General features: G+C 53.6%; 1 protein-coding gene across 2 annotated transcripts in view; it reads left to right on the forward strand.

Moving 5' to 3' along the window:
- The first annotated feature begins 973 nt into the window (after positions 1-973).
- The window catches only part of CREB3L1 (cAMP responsive element binding protein 3 like 1), a 35,143-nt gene continuing 10,939 nt past the window's right edge, over positions 974-25,177 (forward strand). The window contains exons 1-3 of one of the 2 annotated variants that reach the window (XM_032641608.1): positions 974-1,545; positions 20,150-20,378; positions 23,495-23,679. In XM_032641608.1, the coding sequence (XP_032497499.1) occupies positions 1,444-1,545; positions 20,150-20,378; positions 23,495-23,679 (516 nt within the window). In that variant the 5' untranslated portion in view covers positions 974-1,443. The remainder of the gene's footprint in view (positions 1,546-20,149; positions 20,379-23,494; positions 23,680-25,177) is intronic. The other variant, XM_032641609.1, reaches the window with a different exon arrangement.

Consider the following 25,177-nt stretch of genomic DNA (forward strand, 5'->3'; position numbering starts at 1 on the left):
TAACTGCGATGACATCTCTGCTTCTTAAAGGCTTTTGGTTCCTGAGCTAATTAAAAGCTCCAGACACTTAATCCTATTAATGACTTCTGGGCAGGAACAGTGTGCCCAGCCCTCAGAGGGAGTGACTTTCTGACCACTTGCATTTGTTCAGGTGCCTGGTGATTGTTTATCAGCCCTTTCAAGAGATTAAGCTGTACTCTGGAGCGGGCCACTTAGGTAATGGATCCAGGGGGCCTGGGAGTGTCCTGTGACCATGGAGCATGCAGCCAACCTACATTTTGGCTCACGCAGAGCCCATGACTACTGTTCTCCAACTTCTTGCTCTTCAGAAACACTAGGGGTACTCGATGATTGATGAGAAGAGGGGTCCTTACCTCATCTCTCCTGTCCCCCCCAGCATTTTCACACACAGGAAAGCTGGATACAGTCCTTGCCCTGAGGGATCTCAGAGTCCAGTGGGTTTATAGACACATGAGCAAACAATGACAATACTGTATTAGACTCACCACATGGAGGTAAGCACACCATGCCCTGTGGGTGTGTAGTGATGGTAACTGCTTCAGCCTGGGGGTCAGGGAAGGCTTCCTGGAGGAGGAGACCTGAAAATCTCCCCATTGAAAGGAGATTTGTTGAGGGGCCCAAGAGATGGAATTCCCTGACTTTGGATTTGGTTCAGGCCCTAGCATAAGCCCGGAAGAATAGAAATAACTCAGCTCCCTCGTGAGCTTATGGGAGTGTGGTTGGCAAAGCCTTAAGATGCTGAGGTTCAAGGAACACAGTTATTGGCTCTAGGGCAATTTTGCTTCAAGCCCCTATCTTCTCAGAGAAAAAAGATTGGCAAGACTAGCTCGCAGCTGTCTCTTTAAAAGAGGAGGGACGATTCCTCAGGCCGCTCCTTCTCCTCATTAATATGAAATTATCGTGAATATTGATGTGGAGGAGTGGCGCCTCAGCCAGCTGGGCTAACCAGCCAAGGGGTTCCCGGTTTCACAGAGAGGAAAAGTGACAGAAGCTGTGCAGAGGGAGACGCAGAGAGAGCGGAGCGCCCGGCAGTCACCCAGTCTCGGGGGAGCGCTCAGCTCCCCCGCCCCCGGCTCCCACCCAGTCCGGGGGGCTCCTCAAGCCCTCAGCCCCACTCCTGGGCTCCCCATGGAAGCCAGCTGTGCCCCCGGAGGAGCGGGAGGAGGAGGAGTCGGCTAAATGCCCGCGGTGCGCCCGGGGCCCCTGAGCCCAGCCAGCTCTGCGCCGCTGCCCTAAGGCCTCCGCGGCCCCCGCGCCCCCTACCCGGGGCCGCGCAGCCTCTGCCTGCCCCTCCCCCGGGGCTCTGCCCGGGACCTGCCCCCCGCCCGCTTGCCAGCGCTCGGGCCGGAGCTCTGGGCAGGGCGCGCCGCCGCCCTGGAGTGAGGGAAGCCCAGCCGAAGGGGGTCTCCGGAGCCTGCCGCGATGGACGCCGTCTTGGAGCCCTTCCCGGCCGACAGGCTGTTCCCCGGATCCAGCTTCCTGGACTTGGGGGATCTGAACGAGTCTGATTTCCTCAACAATGCGGTAAGATGAACAGTCTGTGTTTTCCTTCCACCACTCCTTACTCCTCTTCGCGGTGCACCTGGGGCCCCCTGAAGGACTGGACTACACAGCACTGGGCAGAAGTGGGGGAGGGGGCTCGGTGCAGGGTCCCCTTGAGAGACACATGCTTAGAGCTCTGAGATTTGGTGACTAGATCCCTCGACACCTCCCTAGACCCCGAACCTGGCGCCTCTGAGCTTGCGCCCGTGCACGGTCCTCCTGGAGGCTCCGTCCATGGATACCTTGGCCTCGGCCTTCTAGGGGAAGGGAACGTCGAGGCGTCGGGGCCATCTGATACGACCTCAAGAAACACCAATTCTGCCCCGCCTCCCAAGTCTTCTAATCGTCCTCCACCCACCCTGGGGTTCCGGGACCAGACTGGGCGCAAATTGGCGGCGCCCTTTCCTGCGCCCCCTTTAAGACCTCGGTGGCTCTGCGTCTGGTTCTCCGCTGGGGGGCGCACAGGGGAGTGTTCGAGGGCCAGAGACCAGATGCCCCTTGGGGGGCCAGAGGCAGACCCGGGTTTTGAGCCAGACCCGGAAATATAGGGGTGCTGCCCTGGCCTCCCCAGGAAGTCAGGCCGGAGACCCCCGAGGGAGGGACCTCAACTGGTCAGCGCAGCACAGGGTGGTCGCTCAGAAGGAGGGAGGTCTTTCTCTAGGTCTGTTTCTCTGTCCCTTATGTCTCCCTGACTGTCTCTCTCTCCCTGTGGCTTCGTGGCTGTCTCTGTCTCCGGGCTTGTCCTTCTCTTTCTCTTCCCCTCCCTCCCTAAGGAAACGTGGCTTCTTTCTTCTTCGCTCCCTCCCTCTCTCAGGCTCAGCCCTAAGGCCCTGGGGGGCGGGGGGATGGGCTCGGTAATGGGAGAGAATCTTTGGGTTCAGAAGGGCCTGCCGGGATGAAATGTGGGCTGCTTGGGGGATCTGGGGGGATTCCCCCACCCCATGCAGTGACCTGCCAGTCTCTCCCTCTTCCCCTTCCCCCCCAGCACACACACACACACACACACACACACCCAGTGATCATCTCAAGGGTCTCTATTTGCTGGCCTCTAACTCCTGGGACTAAGATAAACCTGGCAGACAAGGGCCAAGTGCACTGAGACTTAAAGGACTGGGCATCTTGGACTTCCACCTAAACTGTTCCAGGCTGCTGGTGGGGAACAAGTCCAGGGACAGAAACCTGAGTCAAGGAGGCATGGGGTGAGAGGTCTCCCGGTCCTCCATTAGGCAGTAGACCCAGGTCACCCTGCTCTCTAGGAAGGCCCCTGGTTCCAGTCAGAGAGAGCACACTTCTGCAGACAAGCCGAGGGGAAGAGGGGAGAGGGCTTGAACCAGCAGTGGGGAGACCTGGGTTCTAGTCCTGCCTCTGCTTCTGCCTCTCCCTGTGAGCCTGGGCCATGCAACCAGCTTTCCTCCCTGGTCCTGTTTCCGTGTCTATAAAATGGGAAGAGGTTGGATCATTCTTTCTAAGGATGGTCTGGCACAGATCCTAGGAATGAAGTAGCAGGGATCTTGGGTTCCATACGCCCCTCCTGGAGTTGGTAACAGGTACTGGTCAGAGGGAGGGAGTTTGCTGCAGCGTGTACCTTTATGGGCAGAGCCCCCCGGTGAGGTTCCCTCAGCCCTCAGCAGCTCTGAGTTGGACTTTCTTCTGAATGAACTCTGCCGCCTACAGCCTCTTCCTGCTGCTCCATTCAGCCTTGCATCCCCAGCTGCTCATCTGGGCCTTGGTCCAGCACAGGAAAGGAGGCATGATCATGATCAGACAGTGGTATCCAGTACTGGGACTGGGGAGGGAAAGCCCTGCTGGGAAAGCTCCTTATCTCAGGCCTAAGCAAGGCCAGGTGAGGCAGGGGGAGAGGAAAGACTTTCTAAGAGGAAAGAAAACTCCTGGGCTGGGAATCAGGAAATTTGGTTCTAGCTGTGCTTCTGCCACCAGCCAGCTGGGCAGTTCAAACAAGTGACTTTTATTCCTGTGGGCCTTGGATTCCTCATCTGAAAAATGGAGATACAGAAGCTTCCCCATAGTGTTATTATAGAGATTTACTGAGAATATTAATTAAAGATTAATGCAGGACGATGCCTGCCAGGTAAGTTTCCATAGTTAACATGCTCTGGAGACTAGATGGGGTAGTGGTAAAGAATACTCTGGTAGGAGTTGCTTTGTGACCCTGAGCAGGTCACCTTCCTTCTCTGGTGCCTCCATTGTTTAGATGTCTAAGGTCCCTCCCAGCTGGGACCCCATACCAACCCCATCCCCAACTCCCTCTTCATCCTGCATGAGGACAGGAAAGTGTTTCCAGGGTTAAAGATGGAAAGGGGTGAAGTTTGTGTGCTTCTCAGTCTGGAAGATGGAGGGTAGGTTATTCACTATGCTTCTTAAAAATCCAGATAAAAGCCATAAAGTCACGGTGGAAACCGTGTGTGCTCTGTTACTCTGTACAAAAGGCAAAAATCAAAAAGGATGCTTACCCTGAACACAGCTGTGTAAGAAATATGCCATCGCTTGGACAGAGACAGGAGAATGAGTTGCATACTTTGCATAAGCCATGTGTGCTTAGAGGTGGCCAGGGGTGCTGTATTTTTCCTTCTGTGAGAATACCTTCATCCTGTTGCAATCTTGTCTATGTGGTTCTCAGAGACATCCCTCGGAAGGAGCTGCCCTTCCTGCCAGATGAGGGGGCTTCTCCTCCCATCCCCTCCCCACTCTCCCACAGTTCCTGATGGGGCCTCCCTAGAGCCGTCTTCCCTTGGACCCTGTGACCCCTCAGCCCCTGGGCAGGTATGAGAGAGGGCCTGGTGCTCAGAGAACTGGGATAAAGGACCAGAGGGAGAACAGGTCATATCTCCAGAGAGAGACACTAGGTCCATCCTCCGGCTCAGGGGAAAGGATGACTCTGGTTTCTTTAGAGGGCAATGGCTTTGGATCCCAGAGAAGCCCCAGCTGGGAGGGTGTGGGGAGGAGGAGGAGGAGGAAGAGGAGTTCTGTTGTCTCAGAGGGGCACAGCAGGAAGCTGCAAGGATGTTTGCCCAGCACACTCATTCACCTCCCAGCAGCTGGTGAGGCCAGGTGTGGGAATGACAAGGACCGGGGACCAGCCCAGGGGAAGGGGGGTGGTGAGGGCTAAACCTGATCACTGCTCCCCAGGCCCCCAGCTTGGCTTCTCCTGTGAGCTGAGTAGGGAAGCAGAGAACCACTACCATTACTATTTCTACCACCCCAGCCTTTGGGGGATTTAGGGAGATTAGAGAAGTATGTGCATTTGGGTGTTCCTATGTCTGTGTGTGGGCCTTTAACAGCCCTTAAAAGGGGAGGGGTGCCAGCGCATGTGCCTGTGTTTCTCTAAATTCTCACCAACAGGAAAGAGGACCCAAGGGCCGAGGCACTCTGGTCTCCAAGTAGAATCCACTACAAAAGAGCTAATAGAGAAAAACTAATGGAGGAACCCAAATCTCAGCGCTCCCCTTCAGGAAGGGAGATCGCCCCAGACACCTCCTTCTCTAAAACACTAAGTTTGTTTTGGGCAGCTTTTAATTTTGTTTTTGCCCCCCCCACTAGGATGTGAGCTCCTTGAGAGCAGGCGTTTAACTGTCTTGTTCACTGCTGTATCCCCAGTGCCCAGCACAGTGCTTGGCACAGAGGGGGTTTCAACCAACCGTTGCTGAATGAATCCTTTTTCCCTAACCCTCAGGCCAGGCCCCACATTTTTTAAGGAAGAGGAAAAAGGATGCTCTCTACTCCCAGCCATCAGGGTCCTGCGGCCCACACTGTCTCTGAAATTCAGGAAGGTTTCCAATGAGTTATCATTGCCTTGAGTCATCCCTACCCTTGGCACAGACCCCCACAACCCCTGGTGTAGGATAGTCTACAGCTGACAGATGCACAGCAGATTTGAACTTGTGGTTTAGGCTTCACCCTGAGCACCAGTTGGCTCTAGGGCTTCCATCTTCCCCAGTTTCCCCTTGTCCAGTTTGCTGGGACTCCTGGATCCACACTCACCCAGCTTAAAACTAAGTCTTTTCTAGTCCTGCCGCGGGGCCTTTGCACATGCTATCCCTGACATCTAGAATGCTTTCCAGTTCTCTCCACCTCATCTTACTCAGTTCAAAGGAAGCCTCGTTAGCGAAGCCTCCCCAACCACCTCAAGTGGGACCCCTTATTGTTTTGTTTCAGTCCGTTGTTGTTGTAATTGTTGTTGTTTTGGCCTTGCCGCACAGCATGTGGGATCTCAGTTCCCTGACCAGGGATCAAACCCTATGCCCTCTGCAGTGGAAGCACGGAGCCTTAACCACTGGACCGCCAGGGAAGTCCCTGTTTCAGTCCTTTGATTTCTTCGTAGCTCGTATCTCAATTTGCTGTTACTTTATCAGCTTATTATCCACTTCCTCTGTGAGAAAGCAAGTTCCCTAAGAACAGAGGCCATGTCAGTTGTGTTCATTGCCATAAAGCTAGCACAGTACCGTGGCACAAAATAGGCGTTTAGTATAGTAAAACTCAACCATAAAACAATAAGCTGAGTCCAAAATTTTCAATCATCCAAAATGTGGAGTTATGTTGGTATTTTTCAGTTGGTCTGTACTATCAGAAAAAGCACAAAAGTAAAGATTGTGAAACCTTAGTGCATATGCAGCAAACCAAACTGAGGAAGCTCCAGAGGAGCACGAGCCCCACAAAGATAAGAGCTTTTCCCACCTTTATTTGAGATGGGTCCCAGACATAGGACAGAAGCCAAGTTTTGGTCACATTGTAGTGTACTTTGCTCTATTCCAAGGGTCTACTGTATTTGTAGAGAAAATGACTTCAGACTCCCTTATAGGCAGTCCCTATAAGGGAAGAGGAGACTGTTTTTAAAAAGACAGGCCTGAGTGTTCAAGAAGTGTACTGATAATTCCAGAAGGGGCCCTGGATTCTCAGGTTCTGGCCTAGCCAGCCCACAAAAATGCTGCCTGTGTCCCCATCTGCTGTGAAGTCCCTCCGGCTTCCCTGGACCAGCTGGGAATTCGCTTGGTTATTTTTCAATACATACATCCGTCCTTTAACAACTGGGAACTAAAGGAGCGCCAGTGTTGGTCACTGTGCAGAATGACCTCCAGCCACTCACAGCCAAATGAGAGAGACAGAGAGGGAAGCAGACAGAGCAGCACCGCGGGGCGCCATGATGCAGCAGAGCATGATGGGAGCCCAAAGAGGAGCCTCCAGCCAGGCTGGAGGTCATGAAAGGTTCTCAGAGGAGGTGACCTCCCCACCCTCCCTCTCCAATATCCCCATCCCTATAGGCAAAGGAGTTACTGGAAGGTATTTCAGCAGGGAGGACTGGGGCCGTGTCCCTTTTCCTGAGCCTGTTATATAAGCATCATTGGCCCCTGTGCAGATGAGAAAACTGACACTTACAGAGGAGGGGACATCTAAATGCTGTTCTCGGGACAGGGTCCCATGGAGTCAAGGAAGAGAAATCATCATCTTCTCTCCCGCTCTTGTTCTGGTTTGGACTTTGCCCTCCAGTGCAGGAATGTTTGGGATCTCAGATAGCAGAGGGGCTCCGCCATGACGCTCACTCACTCCCATCCTTAGGGCACCATGGATGCCTAGAGCTTTAAGGGCAGAGCCAGCACGTTGCCTGGCCTGTCAGAGGAGAGACCGCACATCCCATCCCCTGCCCTCTCCTCATCCTCACTCTAGGATGCCACTCCCCGGCCCACCTGGGAACTTGGACCTTTGCTCTCTGCAGTTTCCAGGACTCCCCAGGAGGGTCTGTTTACGTCTTGTCTGGCCACTGTGCCAGGACAGGGGAGGACGAAGGCCAGCCCCGCTTTGTGTCTTCCCTTCCCCATACGATGCGCCTCCTGCAAGTCCTGGTACCAAAGCCCTCTCAGAGCATCCCACTGTGGGACCTGGCTTGCTCTTGAACCTCCCTCAAGAAACCAGCTCCAGATGCTGGAGAACAGGCTGTTCTTCTGGAAGTCTCAGCGCTCCAGGGGGCAGGATGGAGGAAGAAGATTTGGGTGGAGTTAAGTCAAGACCATGAGCATTGCTCTGGCTGGAACACGAAGTAACCCGCTTCAGCAGGCAGAGCAAATGGTAGAACTGGGGAGCAGGACTGGGCAGAAGGTAGGCATGAGGATGTCTGGTTCTGGGGAAGCTGGGAGGGGCAAGAAACAGCCCAGAACTCTGACCATCAGAGAAAATAGATCAAGGGTGATTTCCTTGGAATGTCAAAATCCTGATCCTTATGAACTGGACATACCACACCATGAGCGAGGCCAACTTGACAGCTGGAGGAATATTGGGCTTCTCTGCTGCCGGGCTGAAGGTGCCTCTTCTCCCAACTCTCCCGGGACAGAGCCCTCACTGCAGCTTCCTTGGCCCTTGGCCCAGGAGCCATTTCACCCATCACAAAGAGGCTGACACATCTGGGCTGGGCTGTGTGGTCTGACAGAACAGCTGGACAGCAGCAGCTGTCCCCGTCTTCTTCTTCCAAAAGAATAACAAAAATGAAAGCAGCAGTGGAGTAAGGCAGGCTCTTCAGGCCCTCACGGAGAGCCAGGAGGCAGTTTGAAAGCAGCAATTGAGGGGACTTGCTGTGGAGGCAGACAGGCCCAAGCCTTTTCCCATGTGTTCCCTGCTGCCTAGAATGTTCTCACCTCTCCTCACCTCATCTCCCTAACTCTCTGTGTGACCTTGGGCAAATCACTTCCCCTTGGTTTCCTCATTGCTGAACTAGACTGAGAGTTCTTTGAGGGCAGGGAGTGTCAGGCAATTGTTTTTATCTATTCACTAGTTATAGCTGTAGTGACTGGGTGCTCAGGAAATGTTTATTTATTGAATAGATGGAAGGAAGGAGTGAGAAGCGGTGATGGATGGATGAACGAGTGGGTGGATGGGTAATGGGAGAAAGGACACTCCCACACTTCAGCTTTGATGGTACTTTTCTTTTTTTAGATGGATTTTATTTATCAAGTAGTGAATCTTAACCTAAATCCTACATCTACCTTTCACTCTATCATGATGGCCTTTTCTTTTTTCTTTTTTTTATTGGAGTACAGTTGATTTACAATGTTGTGCTAGTTTCAGGTGTACAACAAAGTGAATCAGTTATATATATATATATATCTCCCCATTCTTTTTCAGATTCTTTTCCCATATAGGTTATTACAGAATATTGAGTAGAGTTCCCTGTGCTATACAGTATGTCCTTGTTAGTTATCTGTTTTATATATAGTAGTGTGTATATGTTAATCCCAATCTCCTAATTATGGTGGCCTTTTCTATTATGAAATATATCATGCACATAAGAGAATATATATAATGCATGTATATGAATTACAAAGTGTAATAAAATGGATACCTGGGTACTCACTACCCAGCTAAAGAAATCGACCCAGCTCTCAATATCCTGGGCTCTCAAAGTTGCATGAGCTTGGGGAAAAGTTGAGCTGTAGACTCTAAATCCATTCCATTCTGGGCAGATTCTGAACAGACATTCTCCTGAGACCTGGTGTCTATTCCCAGACACCACCTGACCAGACAGCAAGTCCACAGGTCAGAAGGCAGATACCCCGACAAGCGCTGGGGAGCCAAGCCATACCTGAGGTGGCATGGGGTGACCATTAGTGGTTGGTTTTAGCCCTGCCCAGACCTGGGAGCAAATTCTGGCTCTCACCATTTGTCATCTGTGTGAGCTTGGACAGGTGCCTTAACCTCTCTGAGCTTATTTTCCTCATCCATTAAGTAAGGATGACTGTAGCACACAGGGTTCTTACAAGGACTCAGTTAGACAACTCTTGCAAAGAGCCTAGCACAGTGCATGGCACACGGCAAGCCCTGTATAAACAGTAGTTGTTGCTGCTGTTTTCATTCTGATTGTTGCTGTCCCTGCCCAAAAGGACGGTCCTCAGCATTGGACTGCCCTTGGAGGAATGTCCCATCTTCATGCCTTTGTTGACCCCTAACCATAGGGATTTTATTTGCCTACCTGTTGGACCTCTCTGGAGCTTTAAGGCTATTTTCTTTGGGTAAAGGCAAAAGACCCCAGGCCTCTTCTCAGGGCTATGTCTTTCTGGGCATCAGGAGAGGGATGGCCAGGGATAAGCAAATCTGGGGCCCCATGTGAGGACCCAGTGCCTGGAATGGGGGCCCATATTTTGTATCTGGCCCTAGGTGCTGGGATGGGACAGCAGGAAATCGATCATTATTCCTTCAACATCCAGTGTTGTCATGTGTGCTTAAGAGCACAAGCTCTGCAATCAGAGCTTGGGTTCAAATCCTGGCTCAGCCACTTGCTAACTGAATAAACTGGGTAAGCTACTTAACTTCTCTGTGCCTCAGTTTCCTTAACCATTCAATGGCAGTACTAATAGTACCTACCTGATCTTCTGAAACTTAAATCAGGTACTGCATGGAAGGAACTAGAACAGTGCCTGGCATATAAATATTAGCTATTATTGTTATTAGGTATACTGTATGCCAGTCCCTGTGTGAAGCCCTGCAGAGGGTTCGAGGATGAAATCCATCCTATATCCTACCCTCACGGTGGTTAAAGTTTAGAAGGAGAGATGGGTCCCATTGTGGATAATTAGAGTCCAAGGCATGATATTAACCAGTGGCCGATGAATGCTACAGTGGTATAAGATGGAGAGGACTCCTCCAGCTGGGTGATCAAGGAAGGCTTCCTGGCGGAAGCAGCACTGAGTTGGGCCTTAAAGGCTGATAGGAGTTAGAATGAGGAGATAAAAGGCAAAGGCCTTCCAGGCACAGGGAATGGTACCAGCAAAGGCCCTGCAGCCATGGAGCTTACAGCAGGTTTAAGGAACTGGGAGCAGTCATCCAATGAGGCTGGAGGGAAAGGAAAGATGAGGGGTTCCAACTATAGTGGAAAGTTGAGATCAATTTGTGACAAACCTTGAATGCTGTGCTTCGGAGCTGAGAGTTTTTTCAGCAGGCAGAAGGGAGCCAGTGATAGTTCTCAATGATAGTTCTGAGCTGGACAGGGCAGTGGTCCCAGCTCCCCTGAACCGTGTCAGTGCTAGGAGGTCTAGAGTCCATTAGGGCATCCCAGCTGTCAGCCTGTCTGGATGATCAGGGCCTCTCCCCCAAGACAGCGTTGTGGGCTCCTCTCTGTGCCCAGAGCAGGCCGAGGCAGCAACTGACCCCAGGTCCCTTCTCTCCTCTGATTTCTACCCCCTGCCGTGATGTCACTCTCACACTGGCCAGGAGCACCAGTTCCCTTCTGGCTCTCTCATCCCCAGCACTTGGGGCCAGGCTGGCCTGGGGAGGCCCAAGGCAACTCCACCCTTGTGGAGACACAAGCTGTCCCTCTTTGGGGCTGAGAGCTCCAGTCTGAACCATGTCGTGCCTCCTGGCCCAACCCCAAGACCCTAATGGGGCTCCCTCTCAGGACCCTCCACTATCAGGCAAAGCACATCCCCATTGATCCCAGCGGCCTAGAAGGATCTGAGCCCTCCTTCTGAGCCCAGCCCAGCTTGGCACCTCCTCTCCTTGGCCCTCCCACCCATCAACTGGGACAAGATACCCAAAGCCCCTTTCATCATCCTCCCGGAGAAGAGGCCCAACCCTGCCCTCTACCACCCCAAAGCCTTCACCCCTTTCTCTCCCAGGGCTGCAAACCAGTTCCACATTTGCGATCTGGCAGGCACTATCTGCTCCGAACTTTCCCCTCCCAGTTAGCTCAGGCTTCCATCTCCCCGCCCCCGCATCCTTCATAGTCAGACCAGGGGGTCTGCAGAAGGGGAAGGGCTCTTGCCTCTGGTGACCCCTTCAGAGGTCTGAGAGGCAGCTGGACTGTGACAAGGAACCAGAGGGACAGTGGACATGAGGCTCTCCCAGGGAGAGATGAAAGAGGAAGGGTAGGAGGCGGGGCAGAGGCAGAACTTGAGCAAGCATATGAGGGGATGAGGGCTTGGGGGTGGTGAGGGAAGGAGTGAGGTGGTTCCCAGCTCAGCACATTCCTGAGACATCTGGACGTGCTGGAAGGGCCCCAGCTGGCCTGCATGGCTGTGGCTCCAGCTTCTCTGCTCTGTGATGTCAGGACCCAGCATTTCCCCCTCCTCTCATAGTCCCGCTGGCCTGGGGTCCACCTTGGGGCTGAGGTGGACCCTCAGCCTGGGGTCTCCTCCCTGGACCTCTCACCCCCAGTAAGCAAGAAGCCCCTAGGGCAGTGGAGGAAATGCCTGAGTCAGAGGAGGGCCCAGGCCTGATGCAGGAGGCAGCCATGAGAGACCCAGGGGTTTGCCCATGCGACTGACTCAAGGCGATTCCTCCTTTGGGCTGGTGCCTGCCCCCTCCCTTCTCCTTGGAAGGGAGATGGAGACAGAGGAAAGACTCTGGGAATGGCTGCTTACCTTGAGCTGTGTGATCCTGGGCAAGTCCATTCCTTCCCTTGGCTCTCAGTTTTCCTCTCTGTAATAATAATGATAATAATAATAATAATAGCTACATTTGAAAAGAGCCTTCTATGTGTCTTGCATTGTACAAAGCACTTTACAAATGTTGTCTCATTTAACCCTCACAGCAACTTCACAGGTGGCGTAGATATAAGTACCCCTATTTCATAGCTGAGACAGAGGCTCAGAAAGGTTAAGTAACTTGCCCAAGGCTACACAGTAGGCAGCAGAGCCAGGATTAGAACTGGATCTGTCTGCCTCTCTTGCTTATAACCATTGAACTACATTGCTTCTACAAGTAAATGGGGATGGACCTAATGATGCCAGAATTCCTTTCAGCTCTAAAATTGTAATGATTTCTTTTGGCTATCGTGGGGCTCTTCAAGAAGGGCAGGGGCAGGCATTAGTCACACACTGGGTGGGGGCAGGAGGGCAGAGTCAGATGGCTTTGAAGCATCAGATCGGTCAGGAATCTTTGGAGGTCCCCTCCTTGGAGCCCCAGGGAAGTCCAAACCCCAGGGGCTGGAGTCACAGCCTGATCCCCAGCCGAGCCCAGGGGTCCCACACCTTCCCTGAAGGAAGGGAGTAAATAAGGAGAGAGAATGCAACTTCTTCCAAAAATAAAACCTGAGGACAACTCAGACAGGCCCGGGACCGCTGAGGAAGCCAGAGGCCGAATGCTGAGTGCACAGAGGAGAGGGAAGAGGCCAAGGGAATTCCAGCCAGAGCCTGGTGGCAGGCTCCAGCCCAAGAGGGCCTTCCAGCTGGCCAGGGGCCGGAAGAGCAGCTCGGCCGGTTGGCCACTGGGCTCCGTTTATCCTCTGGGACCTGGCCTAACCCTGGGGACAGTTCCTCCAGAGCTGAGTTGGGGACTGTGGTCCCCAGGTACCTGGTCTGGCTGGGGCTTAAGAGCAAAAAGGCCTTGGGAAAGAACAACCCAGAGAATGGGTGCAAGGGGCCCCACCAGGGAGGAGCCGAGGGAAGGCGTCCAGGCGCATGGAAACTGCCTGGGGCAGAAGCAGGCTGGCAGCAGAGCAGAACTCAGGGCAGTCACTCCTGGAGGCTCAGCTGCAGAAGGAAAGGCCTCAGTCCATTTGCTCACTGGCACATTCCTTCATTCGCCCACTCAGTCACTCAGTCACTCAGCAAAGAGCTGAGCACCTACCATGTGCTGGGACCAGTGCTAGGCTTTGGAGACACAGATGAGAATTGGACACAACGAGACACAGAGGTAACATGGCTGGATCATTTCAAGCTATACTAAGGAAGTTGGAAACTAGCCTAAGGACAGCGGAAGTCATTAGTGGATAGTGAGCAGGGGTGTCACATGGTCATATTTATGTTAGAAGATCCCAAGGTGGAGAATGTTCTGGAGACAGATCAGAGTTCAAGCCTTGCACCTACCTTCATAAATGGGTGGTCACACCACTAGTCAGGAAGCCCTTTGGGAGCAGGAACTGGGCTTTATTCATCTCTGTATCCACAGGGTTGGGCACACAGTAGGTCCTCAGTAAACACTGAACAAACGCACGAGTGATGAATAAGTGGATGGGACTAGATGCCCTTATTCTCCAGAGGCCCCCAGCGCCAGCCCTGGCACTTAGTCTCCAGTGTCCTGAGCTGTCCCACAGGGATCCTCCGGCTGCTGCCTAGGGACCAACATCTCCAGCAGCCAGACCCTGGGCTGCTGTGCCCTCAGTGGTGCCAGTCACAGCTAATCCCAGCCCTGGGCGGCGGCACTAGCGGCCATCGCTTCCTTCTGCCCAGACAGTACCTGGCACCCACCCCAAGGCTGCGCCACAGCACATGGGCCGCCCGGTCAGAAGATGCCAGGGGCTGGCTGGGAACTTGTAGGCCAGCTCTTCACTTTCCTGAGGGACCTGTGGTCTGGCCAGGGAAGGGCTACCACAGTGTCAGGAGGGGGAACTGGAGAGCCAGACTAACAGGGCTGGGGGCTGCAGAGACCATGGACCCTGCTCTGCACAGCGGCAGCCTGTGGTGGGCACCAGCCTGCCCTTTCCTCTCCCACTTCTCTTCTCCAGCACACAGGCACGGGAAAGCTCAGACCCCATGGTACCTCTTCCTCCAGTCCCAGCCCTCACCATCCCAGTCCCAGGCAAGCCCGGGACTCCCAACGCTCCCTCGCTGGGGGTCACATGACTCAGGCATGTGGCTTGGCACAGTCAGCATTCAGCGCTGTGGTGTTGTGAGATGTTGTGTGTGTTTGTGTGAGAGTGTGCATGCCCACGTCTGTGACCGTGACTGTCTCGGGTAACTGCACGTATGTGTGTGTATGTGCGCACATGGGAGTCTGTGTCTGTCTGATCACATCTGAGGAGTGTTTCCTTGTTGGGTCTGTGTCAGTGCCTGCCAGTGTCAGCCTATGTGAGCCCAGAGAGTGTGTATGTACATTAGTATCTGTGCCAGGCTGTATAGGGAACAGTCTGAATGTGTCTAAATGTGGGGATCTTATGTTGTGTGGTGTCAGGAAGATGGTGTTTCCCTGTGTAAGAACCTCACAGCCCACGTCTGTGTAGCATGTGCACACACACACACACACACACACACAGGGAAGCATTTCTGCTTATTTGGACTTGGGCTCTGTGGTGAAGAGTTCGGTAGGGGGAAAATATGAAACCTCAGCAGCCGCCTTCCCCAGGCCTGTGGGGAATGGGGGATGAGAGTGAGGTTGGAGGCTGGAACAATGTGCTTCCCTTCACCCCTGTGCCCTGCCAGGAAGGCTCAGGGAGGGGCTGCCTCCAGGGATGAGGAAAACTGGCTCTGTCCCTTCACAGCCCCCAGAGATGCCAGAGCAGAGGAAAAGAGGCCACTTTCTGACGACTAGTCCACTTCACCCTATGCCTGCCACCCCTGCCTCAGTAGGAACACAGACTATGTTGGGGAATGGATGGGGAAACAGGCCTAGAGAGGAGACACCACTTGCCCCTGCCCAGGTCTCACAGCACAGATGGATCTTGAACGGGGGCCTCCTGAGTCTGAGTCTAGGGCCTTTTTTCCTTCATAGGACAGCCTTCCAGTCTAGCTCTGGGAAGATACCTGGATCTCCCCCTATCCCCAAATGACTGGATGGTGATGCTTCAGGACTAGGAGGACCACTGGGTACCCAGGGGCCCGCCTCCCTTCCCCAAGCCCCTCCCTGCTCTCTCTTGACCCTACCCCCCACCCCTCACCGCCACACACAGGGCACAACAGTGACTCAGGCTGGTTGCCCTTCAGCTAGAAATGGGGGCAATTTTCTAGTGACCACGAGGCAAGTAACCGTCCCGGAATGTATGGGTCAGTGGAGGAGGTGGGGGGGGGGGGGGCTAACCTGCGGGGGAGGGGAAGGGGAAATGTGAGAGGACTCTCCTCCCATCGCTCCCCAGAGCTCACTCTCTCGGAAGGAATGTCCGGGCTCGGCATTCCCCCCACTCCTTATCCCACAGCTCAGCCTGGACCCACTCCGGCCTCCTCCCTCCTTCCCCCAAACACAGACTGAATCAGCCTGGACCGGGGGAGGGGGAGGGGCCCGGGATGGGGGTGCAGGCGCCGAGGGGTAGGGACCAGAGAGAAGGGGGCGCTCTCAGGCTGCGGCAGGTGGGGGAACCTCTTTCCCACACACACCCTCAGGTGACAGCAGCGCCCCCAGAGCTTTTCCTTCTCTCTGCATCGACCCCCAGGGAGGAATTAGGGGAGGGGAACTGAGAGGAGCCTCAGACGGCGCTATTACCGCCCTGGAGTGTCCCACCTCCCCCTACCTGGGACAGAGACTCCCGTTGCCCCATCAATGCGCCCAAGGTAGGATTATTCGAGGAGGGAAGGAAGTCGCTGAGCTGGAAGAGCCGCGAAGGAATTTAAGAATTGGGGCCTGGCCTCTGTCTTCACTTCCTCGGGCTCCCGGTGCAGGGTCGAGGCCACGCAGCTGATAAGGGTCTTAGGGAACCACAGAACTGCCAGGCGCCCCTGAAAGCTCAAAGGGGCCATTTCTGCCTCTGCCTCAGGTGCAGAAAGGGACACAAGACAAACACACTCTAACCTTGCGCACCTCGCGCCTTCGGCGGAAGCCGCGAGCCCTCCCCGGCGCGAGCAGTGCCCTCCTCCCTCCCCCTCCCCGCGGCTCCAGCGGCGGGTGTCTCGCAGCCTCCTCCCATTGGCCACGACCTCCGCAGATCCGACCAATGAGCATGCTGGATTCCGGCGCGGGGCGGCCTCCCGCGCGCAGGCGTTAACCTCTCTTGGGCACGCGGGGCCGACTGGACACTCTCCTTTAAACTTAAAGGGTCGGCAGCTGAGACCCGGCTCCGGGAGGAGATGCTGCGGAGGGGGAGGGGTGCGCGGGGCTGAGAGCCCGAGAGCTCGGGACCTGTCCTCCAAGAGAGTGGAGCCGGCGCCGGCTGCGCGTGGCAGCCGGGAAGGAGCTTACATTGGCAAGACTGTTGGAAAAAGTCTTCAACAAGGAGGGAAACAAATCATAATATTTCCTTCTCTGGCTTCCCACCCCAGTTGCTTGGAAAGGCACCCCCAGTAGGACGCTCACCCCCAGTAGAACCCTATCCCCCTCAGAACGTTGACTCGCTGCCCCAATCGTTTTCCATCAGGTAGTCTGAAACCTGAACTTTTTGTGTGTGAACTGGAGAAAGAGCTCGCTGTGGTTTTGGGGGCGTGGGAGAAGGGACAAGGGGCCTTGCTCAAGCTGAGGAGGCCTGAGATCTCCAGAGGGGGCTTTCCAGGGCTGGGAGGAGGGTGGGTACAGAGGAAGAAGAGAGGACAGGAAGGAGAAGTTGCTCCACATTCCTTTGCAGCCCCAGAGCTGCGGATAACCTCTCCCTCAGCATCACCAATTCACTGTGTGACCCTGGTAGGCCCCTCTCTGGACTTGTTTCCTCATTAGCAAGTGAGGAGAGGGGGCGTGGACCATGGGCTTTCTCAGGTCCCTTCTGCCTCTAAATTGATGGTATCAACCAGCCATAAATGGGCTGCTCTGAGAGGCCAGACACCAGATAGAAGTAGGGCTCAAAGCTCTCTAAAGGGAGGCCCTCTGGCACTCTCGCATGAGCAGGAGGTGGGCCTGGGGATGATGGGACATCCCACCGTTGCCCCCAGAGGTCCACCCAGCACACAGGGAAGCCCTGAGCAAGGAGGACTGGGTTCTCTGTCCCCCACCCGCAATCCGCCTGCCCCTTGGCCGCCCTCCCCTTCCACTTGGCTCCCACCCTCTGGAAGCTCTGTCCTGCTGGGCCTTTGCTGCTGTCTCCAGCAGGTGGGGTGGGACTGCTCACAAAGCAGGGACCAACTGACCTCCCTCAGCAGGTGCCTGCGGGCACCCCAAAAGGGGTCTCTGAGGAGGACCTGGCTCATCTGCCTGGAATCCTTTAGGGACCCCGGCCCAGACTGGAGGAAGCTTCTCTCCTCTCCCAGGCCCGGGGAAAGGGCTTGGCAAACCCTTATCGCCTGAGAAGCAGCTGCTGCAGAAATGCTTTAGCAGCTGACTCATTAGGCTCTTCACAACCCCCTCCCACTGGGCCTCACGCCAGGCCTTTCAGAGACCCTGAGAGACAGAGACAGAGGGAGAGAGAGGGCGCCCCCAGGTGGGCTGACCCAGACTGTGCTGAGGGCGTAGCTAGCACAGTCCAGACTGTGGCTGGCTAGGTGGCTGGGGGGCATTGCACACTGTAAATGGCCTTTGGCTGAGATCACAGTCTTGGAGACTTGTTCAGCCTCTGACTTCCTGGTACTGCCTCACCCCAGGCACTGATGGGACGAATGACATACTGATGGCGTTGCCCTCTGGGGTACAAGGCACTGTCCCTCCACCAATAGCTGTTGAGTGTCTATCCTGGGCCAGGGGATGGGACCCAGCAGGTAAACAAGTCCAGACCCTACTACCTCAGGGAGTTCACAGTCTGACAGGCAGGCAATTCCTGATGAGGGGAACGTCTGCTGCCATTGGGGGAGGACTGGGGGTGTGACTGTGGTTGTGGATGCTTCCCTGCTTTCCTTGGCTCCCTGAGCCTCGGTTTCCCTACCTGTCAAATATAGATATGCAACTTCCTTGTCTCCTTGGGTAATTGTAAGGATTAGATAAGACAATGTGTATGAAAGCACTTCAGAAAGTTAAAACCACAAGAAAAGTGTAGGATAGGGATGGTAAGTTCTGACAAGCTGGGGAGAGGAGAGAGTACTTAAGACGATGGGTTTCTGAACTCATTTTATCATGGATTCTCTGATCCATGCTTGGTTTGGGGGGAGGACCAAGCCACCTCCCTGCATTGGCTCCAGGCTCCGTTCACCTCAGGCCCAGAGTTAGGCTTTTGATAATAACAATGGCTAACAGTTGTTGAGCACTCATTGCGTTCCAGGCCCTGTTCTCAGTGTTACCTGTGTTTGCTGTACAGATATATACGTATGTTATTTGTATACATGTGTTATATGTATTTCCTCATTTTATCCTCATAATCCTATGAGGGTAGCATTAAGCACCTAACACATATTTGATCCTCATTACAACACTGTGAGGTAGGAACTATTATTTCCCCCTTACAGATGAGGAAACTGAGACCCAGAGAAGTGAAGTAAACTTAGCAAGGAGTGAGCTAGGAGTCAAAAGCAAGCTTATCTGCAGAGCTTGGGCTCATCCCCTGCCCCCCACACACAGATGCTCATGCAGCTATGAATCTTATTCTCAGACAGAGGGCTTTTCTGCTCATCCCTTCCAGACTAGGACAGCCTCCAAGTATTCCAGGCCAGAAAGCCAACAACTCCGGACTCCAGAAGTCAGTCCTTACCCACTCTCCAGGTGGGACCCCAGGGCCAGAAGCAAAGCCCCAGCAAATTCATTCAGTCAGTAAAAAATGAATGAACAGGGAGCTCCCCTGGCGGTTCAGTGGTTAAGACTCTGTGCTTCCACTGCAGGGAGCTCAGGTTCAATCCCTGGTCAGAGAACTAAGATCCCACATGCTGTGTGGCGTGGCCAGAAAAAAAAAGAATGAACAACATTTCCTTACATATTTATAATTCTTTAGAGAGAAAAAACAAACGCCTCCTATGTGCCAGCCACTGGATGCTTTACTAATAAGAGGTTTGTTGAGTAGCTACTATGTACCAGGGACTATAATGCTTGACATGCATTAACTTGTCTAATCTTCACAATAACCCTAGCAGATAGGAACTATTATCATCCCCACTGTACAAAGGAGGAAATGAAACATAGAGACATTAATCAACTTTCCCAGGATCGTGGAGACCAATATTTTTCAGACTATTTTGTTTCTAAGAAATATATTTGACATCCTTCCCAAGAACACACACACACACACACACACACACACACACACACACACAACTGAGATTAAAAAAATCTACCAAGTATTTAACTTCCCTATGTGCACTCTGATATTTTCCTACTCTATTTTGTTCTGTTTTCTTTTTTCTTAAATTCTGGTCGTGACCTACTAAATTGATTTCACAACCCATTAATGAGTCACCACCCACAGTTTGAACAGCACTGAGTCATAGCTAGGAGCATCAGGGCCAGGATTCAAATCCAAATGATATGGCTCTGGAGCCTAATCTCTTGGTATAAAGAATGGCTGGGAAAAGGGAGACACTGGAGGCATGTGGACAAATGGGGACTGTATTAATGAGGGGGGCAGAGTCCTCAATAATCTCACCACCTCGCAGTCCAGCAAAAGAGACTACAAAAGTCACTGATATTGCCTTTGGAATGCAAACTTGCTGGCATAGATACACTTATTCTTTAGTACTTAGTCCTCCCATGAAGGAAGTAGGGTGGACTGAGAAACAGACTTGGGCAATCTAAGTGATTTGACCAAGGTCACAGAGCCAGCACTAAAGCCCTGTGTCCTATCACCTGGATTCTTTCACACCATCCAGGACTCACCCTTGAGGATACTGACGGAGAGGCTAGAGACGGTGGTGGAGGTGGTGGTGGCAGTAATGTGATGATGGGGTGACAGTAGTGATAGAAATGATAATAGTTGGTATGATGATGTGGGCTGGGGAGAAGTTGGTGTTGGTGGTGGTGGTATTAATGATAGAGGGAAGAGTAATGCGGAGGTTGTGGGGACAGTGGTGGTGGTGGCAGGACTGGTGGCACCACCAGAGCAGCATCTGCGCCCCCTTTCCAGGGTGAGCTGACTCCCTCCTCTCCCCTCCCCCTTTGCTAGCACTTCCCTGAGCACCTGGACCACTTTGCAGAGAACATGGAGGACTTCTCCAACGACCTGTTCAGCAGTTTCTTTGATGACCCCGTGCTGGACGAGAAGAGCCCTCTACTGGACATGGAACTGGACTCCCCCACACCGGGCATCCAGGCCGAGCACAGCTACTCCCTGAGCGGTGACTCGGCACCCCAGAGCCCCATTGTGCCCATCAAGATGGAGGATACCACCCAAGGTAAGAAGGGGTGGCAGGGCCCAGGGTACCAGACCCGAGGAGGGACACCAGACCCAGAGGAGGGACACCAGACCCAGAGGAAGGACACCAGACCCGAGGGGGCTCCCACAAAAGCCTCTCAGAGCAGCCCCTCGCCTTTTTGTTCTTCCGCAAGTCAGACCCAGAAGGGCATTTCTCAAGAGGGTCTTTGGCTGACTTAGGTCAGTGATGTGCAAAGGGTGGGTCCCAGACCAGGGGCAACACCTGGGAACTTGTTAGAAATGCAGATTCTCAGGTCCCACCCAGACCTGCTGGATCAGAAACCCTGTGGGGAGGATCCAGCCTTCCAGGTGATTCTGATGCATGCTTAGGTCTGGGAACCAGCCTTAGATGGAACAGCTGGCGGGGAGGGGAGGATTAAACAATAAATGTGGACAAGTCACCAAGACTCTAGAACCTTACCACCTCCTCACACTGTGATGTCCTCTGAGATGTTACCTGGGCGAAACACCTGCACCCTATTTTTTTTTTTTTTTTTTTTTGCCACATCACACGGATCTCAGGATCTCAGTTCCCCGACCAGGGATCGAACCCGGGCCCCAGCAGTGAAAGCCCGGAATCCTAACCACTAGGCCACCAGGGAACTCCCCTGCACCCTACTTTTATTGCCAAAGGTAGGGTTCTCTAAAGCTCTCCTCTCCCCCACCTCCCTCCCTTTTAAGCAAAGGGCCCTTTGAGTTTTTCCTCTCAGGTGATCAACATTTGAGAACTCCAGACTGTGCCCCACCTAGAAATGGTCTCTTTGGGCATTTCCTCATATGGCTCCATCATATTTGGACATATGTCTTAGCCTTGATAAGCCTCAGTTTCTTCATCTACAAATGGGAATAACAATAAACATTTCTATAGCACTCTCCAGTTCACAAAGTACCTTCATGTTATTATCTCATTTGTCTCTCACAACTCACAGGTGAGGTCAGAATCACTTTTATCATACTCCCCATTTGTCTGATAAGGAAAGTGAGACTTCGGGAAAGCTGAGTTATTTGGGTTACGCACACAGTAAATGCAGAGCAGGGACTTGGGAGCAAGCAGACCCCCTGATTCTAAACCTCACACCCATGCCACCCACCACACTTGCCGGCATTAAGGGGCGCTAAAGGGTACTGGCTTTGGTGTGCATCCCGGCGCCTCAACCGGCTGCTGTGTGATCTTTAACAAGTTGCTTAACCTCTCTGGACCTCGGTTTCCTCAATTACAAAATGAAGACACTAGGTATCTTGAGAATTCTGGCCAGGATTAAAAATATATATATGAAAAGTACCCAGCTCAGTCAGTGCCCAGCACATTTCATATATGTGTGTGTGTGTGTGTGTGTGTGTGTATGTATATATATATATATATATATATATAAATATAATTAGTGACTATTTCCTTATGTGTATAAAAGTCCTATTAAAACTATCGTGTCTAGAACCATGAACAGGGCTCTTATTCCTCTTTCCCTTTGGAGGACAATGGTCTTGAGTGAGTATTTTAATCTTCTCAACTATTAAATGGACAGACGAGCAGTGCCCGCTGCCAGGGTTGGTGGGAGGAATACACAAATTCATACGCAGCAAGAGCTTAGAATTAGACTCAGTGCAAGAAGTGTGAGCTGCTTCTGAGGGTCTTTGAGATTCCCCAGGGGCAGAGACGGGACTTCGTACCCAGCCCCCATCCAGCCGCTTGAGGGCAGGGACACCTTCTGGGGCTTTAAGCGGCTCCAGGGCTCGTGGCTGTGGAGGTCTCAACTTCCCTGTGTGCCCTGGCCTCAGCCCAGCCTCTGGAGGTCACCTCGATGGGGTGTCAGGCCCCAGCCTGGGGAAGGGTAGCATGTGGGGTGGACAGCCTCCCAGCCTGGCAATTCTTCACCACCCCAAGTCTATTTTTAGAGCAGTTTGTCTGTGGGTCCTTTGCAGGGGGGAGCTTCCCGGAGGCCGGCAGGCTGGCCCTGTAATTTGGGAAGATTGTGGGTGTTCTTGGAGCCCAGGGGCAGCCTGCAGCCCAGAACTGAGGCCCTCAGCCTCCCAGCAGGGTGGGGCCTAGCCTCTGAGGTGGGATCAGGCAGCTGCTGACCCCTCTCCCCACCCACAGTGGGTTCCAAAGGCTAGAGTCCCCTCTAGCCCACCCATGCTGGCTCCTCAGACCTCTGCCTCACCAGAGCCAGGTGCTGGGGCCAACAGGGGCAGGGCTGACTCCAAGTGGCACCCATCAGGAAAAGGGGGGATGCCCAGCAGCCCTGTGACCCAGGTGAGGCCAGGAGGCCCACGAGGTGGAAACTGCCCTGGGAAACCTGAGCATCAGCCCTCACTCCCCACATGTCCCCCCAGGCACCAGGTCCTGTGGATTCTTCCTTCTAAATTTGTCTCCAGTATGTTCCTTCCTCTCCATCCCCACTGCCACTGCCTTAGCATGTGCATCACCTTCTCTCGCTGGACAATTTCAACAGCCTCCTGCGGGTCTCCCTGCCTCCCTCTGCCGGGCCAGTCTGCACACACAGGCAGAATGATCTTTTTTAACATTACAAATCTGAGCATGCTTAAAACTCTTCAGTGCCTCCCCGTTACTTTTAGGACAAAGTCGCAGCTCCAAGGCCATGCCATCCCTGCTGGCCTCTCTGACCCCATCTCCTTCCCTTTGCGTTCTAACTGCACTAAACTGCTCGTGACTCTCACCAGATCCCCAGCACCCAGCACGGTGCTCAGCAGATGTTTACTGAATAACAATAATTGTATTCACAATAGCTGCCATTTATTGAACATTTACTTCTTGTCAGGTACATTTACAGATGAGGAAGCTAAGGCTCAGAGACGTTAAGCAACTTACCTAAAGTCACACAGCCAGTCAGGAGGGGTCTGTTGTCCAAGCCCACTCTGTAAACTGCTGAATGAAGAAGATGCCCCCACCTCTTCTGACCCCAGCCCACTTCGCCCTCCTACCTCACAAGCGCCGGCCCCTGCCCTTTTCCGCCTGCCTCCCGATATACCCTAGCATCTCTCCACAGTCCTGTCCAGAGCAGCTCCAAGGGGCCAGGAGAGGGGCTGAGCCCTCTGCTCTAGGAGTCCCCTGAGCCTGGGTCCTGCCCCCTTCCCTAGATATGGAACACGGAGCGTGGGTGCTGGGACACAAACTGTGCTCCGTCATGGTGAAGCAGGAGCAGAGCCCGGAGCTGCCCATGGACCCTCTGGCTGCCTCCTCAGCCATGGCTGCCGCTGCCGCCATGGCCACCACCCCGCTGCTGGGCCTCAGCCCCCTGACCAGGCTGCCCATCCCCCACCAGGTGAGCCTGGGGACTGTTAGTAGGGGCTGAGGGAGGGAGGAGGGATGATGGGTCTCTGTGGGAAGAGCAATCCAAAGCCCTGTGCACACAGGGTCTCTGTGAACAGGGAGCAATGTGACCCTCAGGACTGAGAGTCGGAACTCCCAGACCAGACCCCTGCCCATCCCTTGAGCCATCCCTTCACCATCCTAGAACGGGCTCAAACCACAGCACCCTCGGAATAAGCGGGGGCCCTCACTGTGCAGAAGAAAAATGACAGGGACCCAGGCAGGACTGGGTATCAGGGGCCCAGTCCAGGGTCTCAGGGAAGGAGACATCCCAGGCCACTTAATTTTCTCAAAGTGTCTGGATTTTTAAAAAGGAAGAAACACCTAAATGGAAATATAAAAATGATGCCATATTTCAATTGTTTATATTCATGAGATGAGTATTTTTAACCCACACCCTCATGCCAGCCCTCACCCCCGTGAATGTATAGATAAGAGCAGTTGGCTGTAAATCCAAAGTTGACATCCCAGACCCCTGGCTCCTGGGAGACGCCCTGCCTGGGTCCCAGCTCTGCTCTCATTTGTGCTCTGGGCGTGCTGCCTTCCCTGTTTTTTCCTCAGCTTCCTTCTCTGTAAAATGGGAGCATGAACTACTGCTAAGGGGGTCCTACCCCTGAGTCTACAGCATGAGGGTTACCTTGAAATCCCTAGAGTCAAGGTTTGGCTGGCACTGCCCCCTGCTGGCCACGCAGCTCACCTGATCAAAATGTACGGGACCAAAAGTGAGAAAGGTCAGCCCCTCCTACTCCACAAGGGACCTGAGGATTCAGGGTTGGCTGCAAATGGGGAGGATCTTTGGGGACCACCTCTAGGACTGGCTCTGCGACTCCTCAGCCCTCGCCATAGCAGGAAGGGAAGGCATGACGGCAGCGGCAGCCAGGGTCTTGGAAGCTGTGCGCATGCCTCAGAGAAGGAAACTGAGGTGGAAGGGGTTAAGCAACTTGCCCCACACGGCACAGTCAGAAGCAATGGAACTGCATTCCAAACTCAGCCGCCAGACCCCAGAGCCCACACTTTCCGCTCTAGTGAGGCCGAGACCCCCTAGTGGAAGGCACAGGAACCAGGAGTTGGTATGACAATGATGAGCGTGGGACCCACATGAGAGCTGTCGCCCTACTGCATCGCAGTCCCTTCCTCTGTCACTTGAGGCCTGAGCTGGGATGTAGACCAGGGAATCTCCAAGGTCCCTGCCAGCCTTAACCTCCTGGGATTCTTACTCACCTGCCTAAATTCGGGATTCTGGGTCCCACCCACGATATCATGACCTCTCTGCTGGCTGCAGACCTGTAGGGGAGAGATGGCCCTGAAATCCAACACCCAACACAGCGCCTTCTCAAAGAGAACACCCCTTGTATGTGTGTTGGTCCTCATGTGTAGGAAGCCATGCCTGTTGATGTCCTTTCTGGAACAGCAAGTTGGGATGGCATAAAGAAATAGGAATGCGTGTTTAT

Source organism: Phocoena sinus, chromosome 8 (assembly GCF_008692025.1).
Source record: "Phocoena sinus isolate mPhoSin1 chromosome 8, mPhoSin1.pri, whole genome shotgun sequence".
In the NCBI taxonomy this organism is placed as follows: Eukaryota; Metazoa; Chordata; class Mammalia; order Artiodactyla; family Phocoenidae; genus Phocoena; species Phocoena sinus.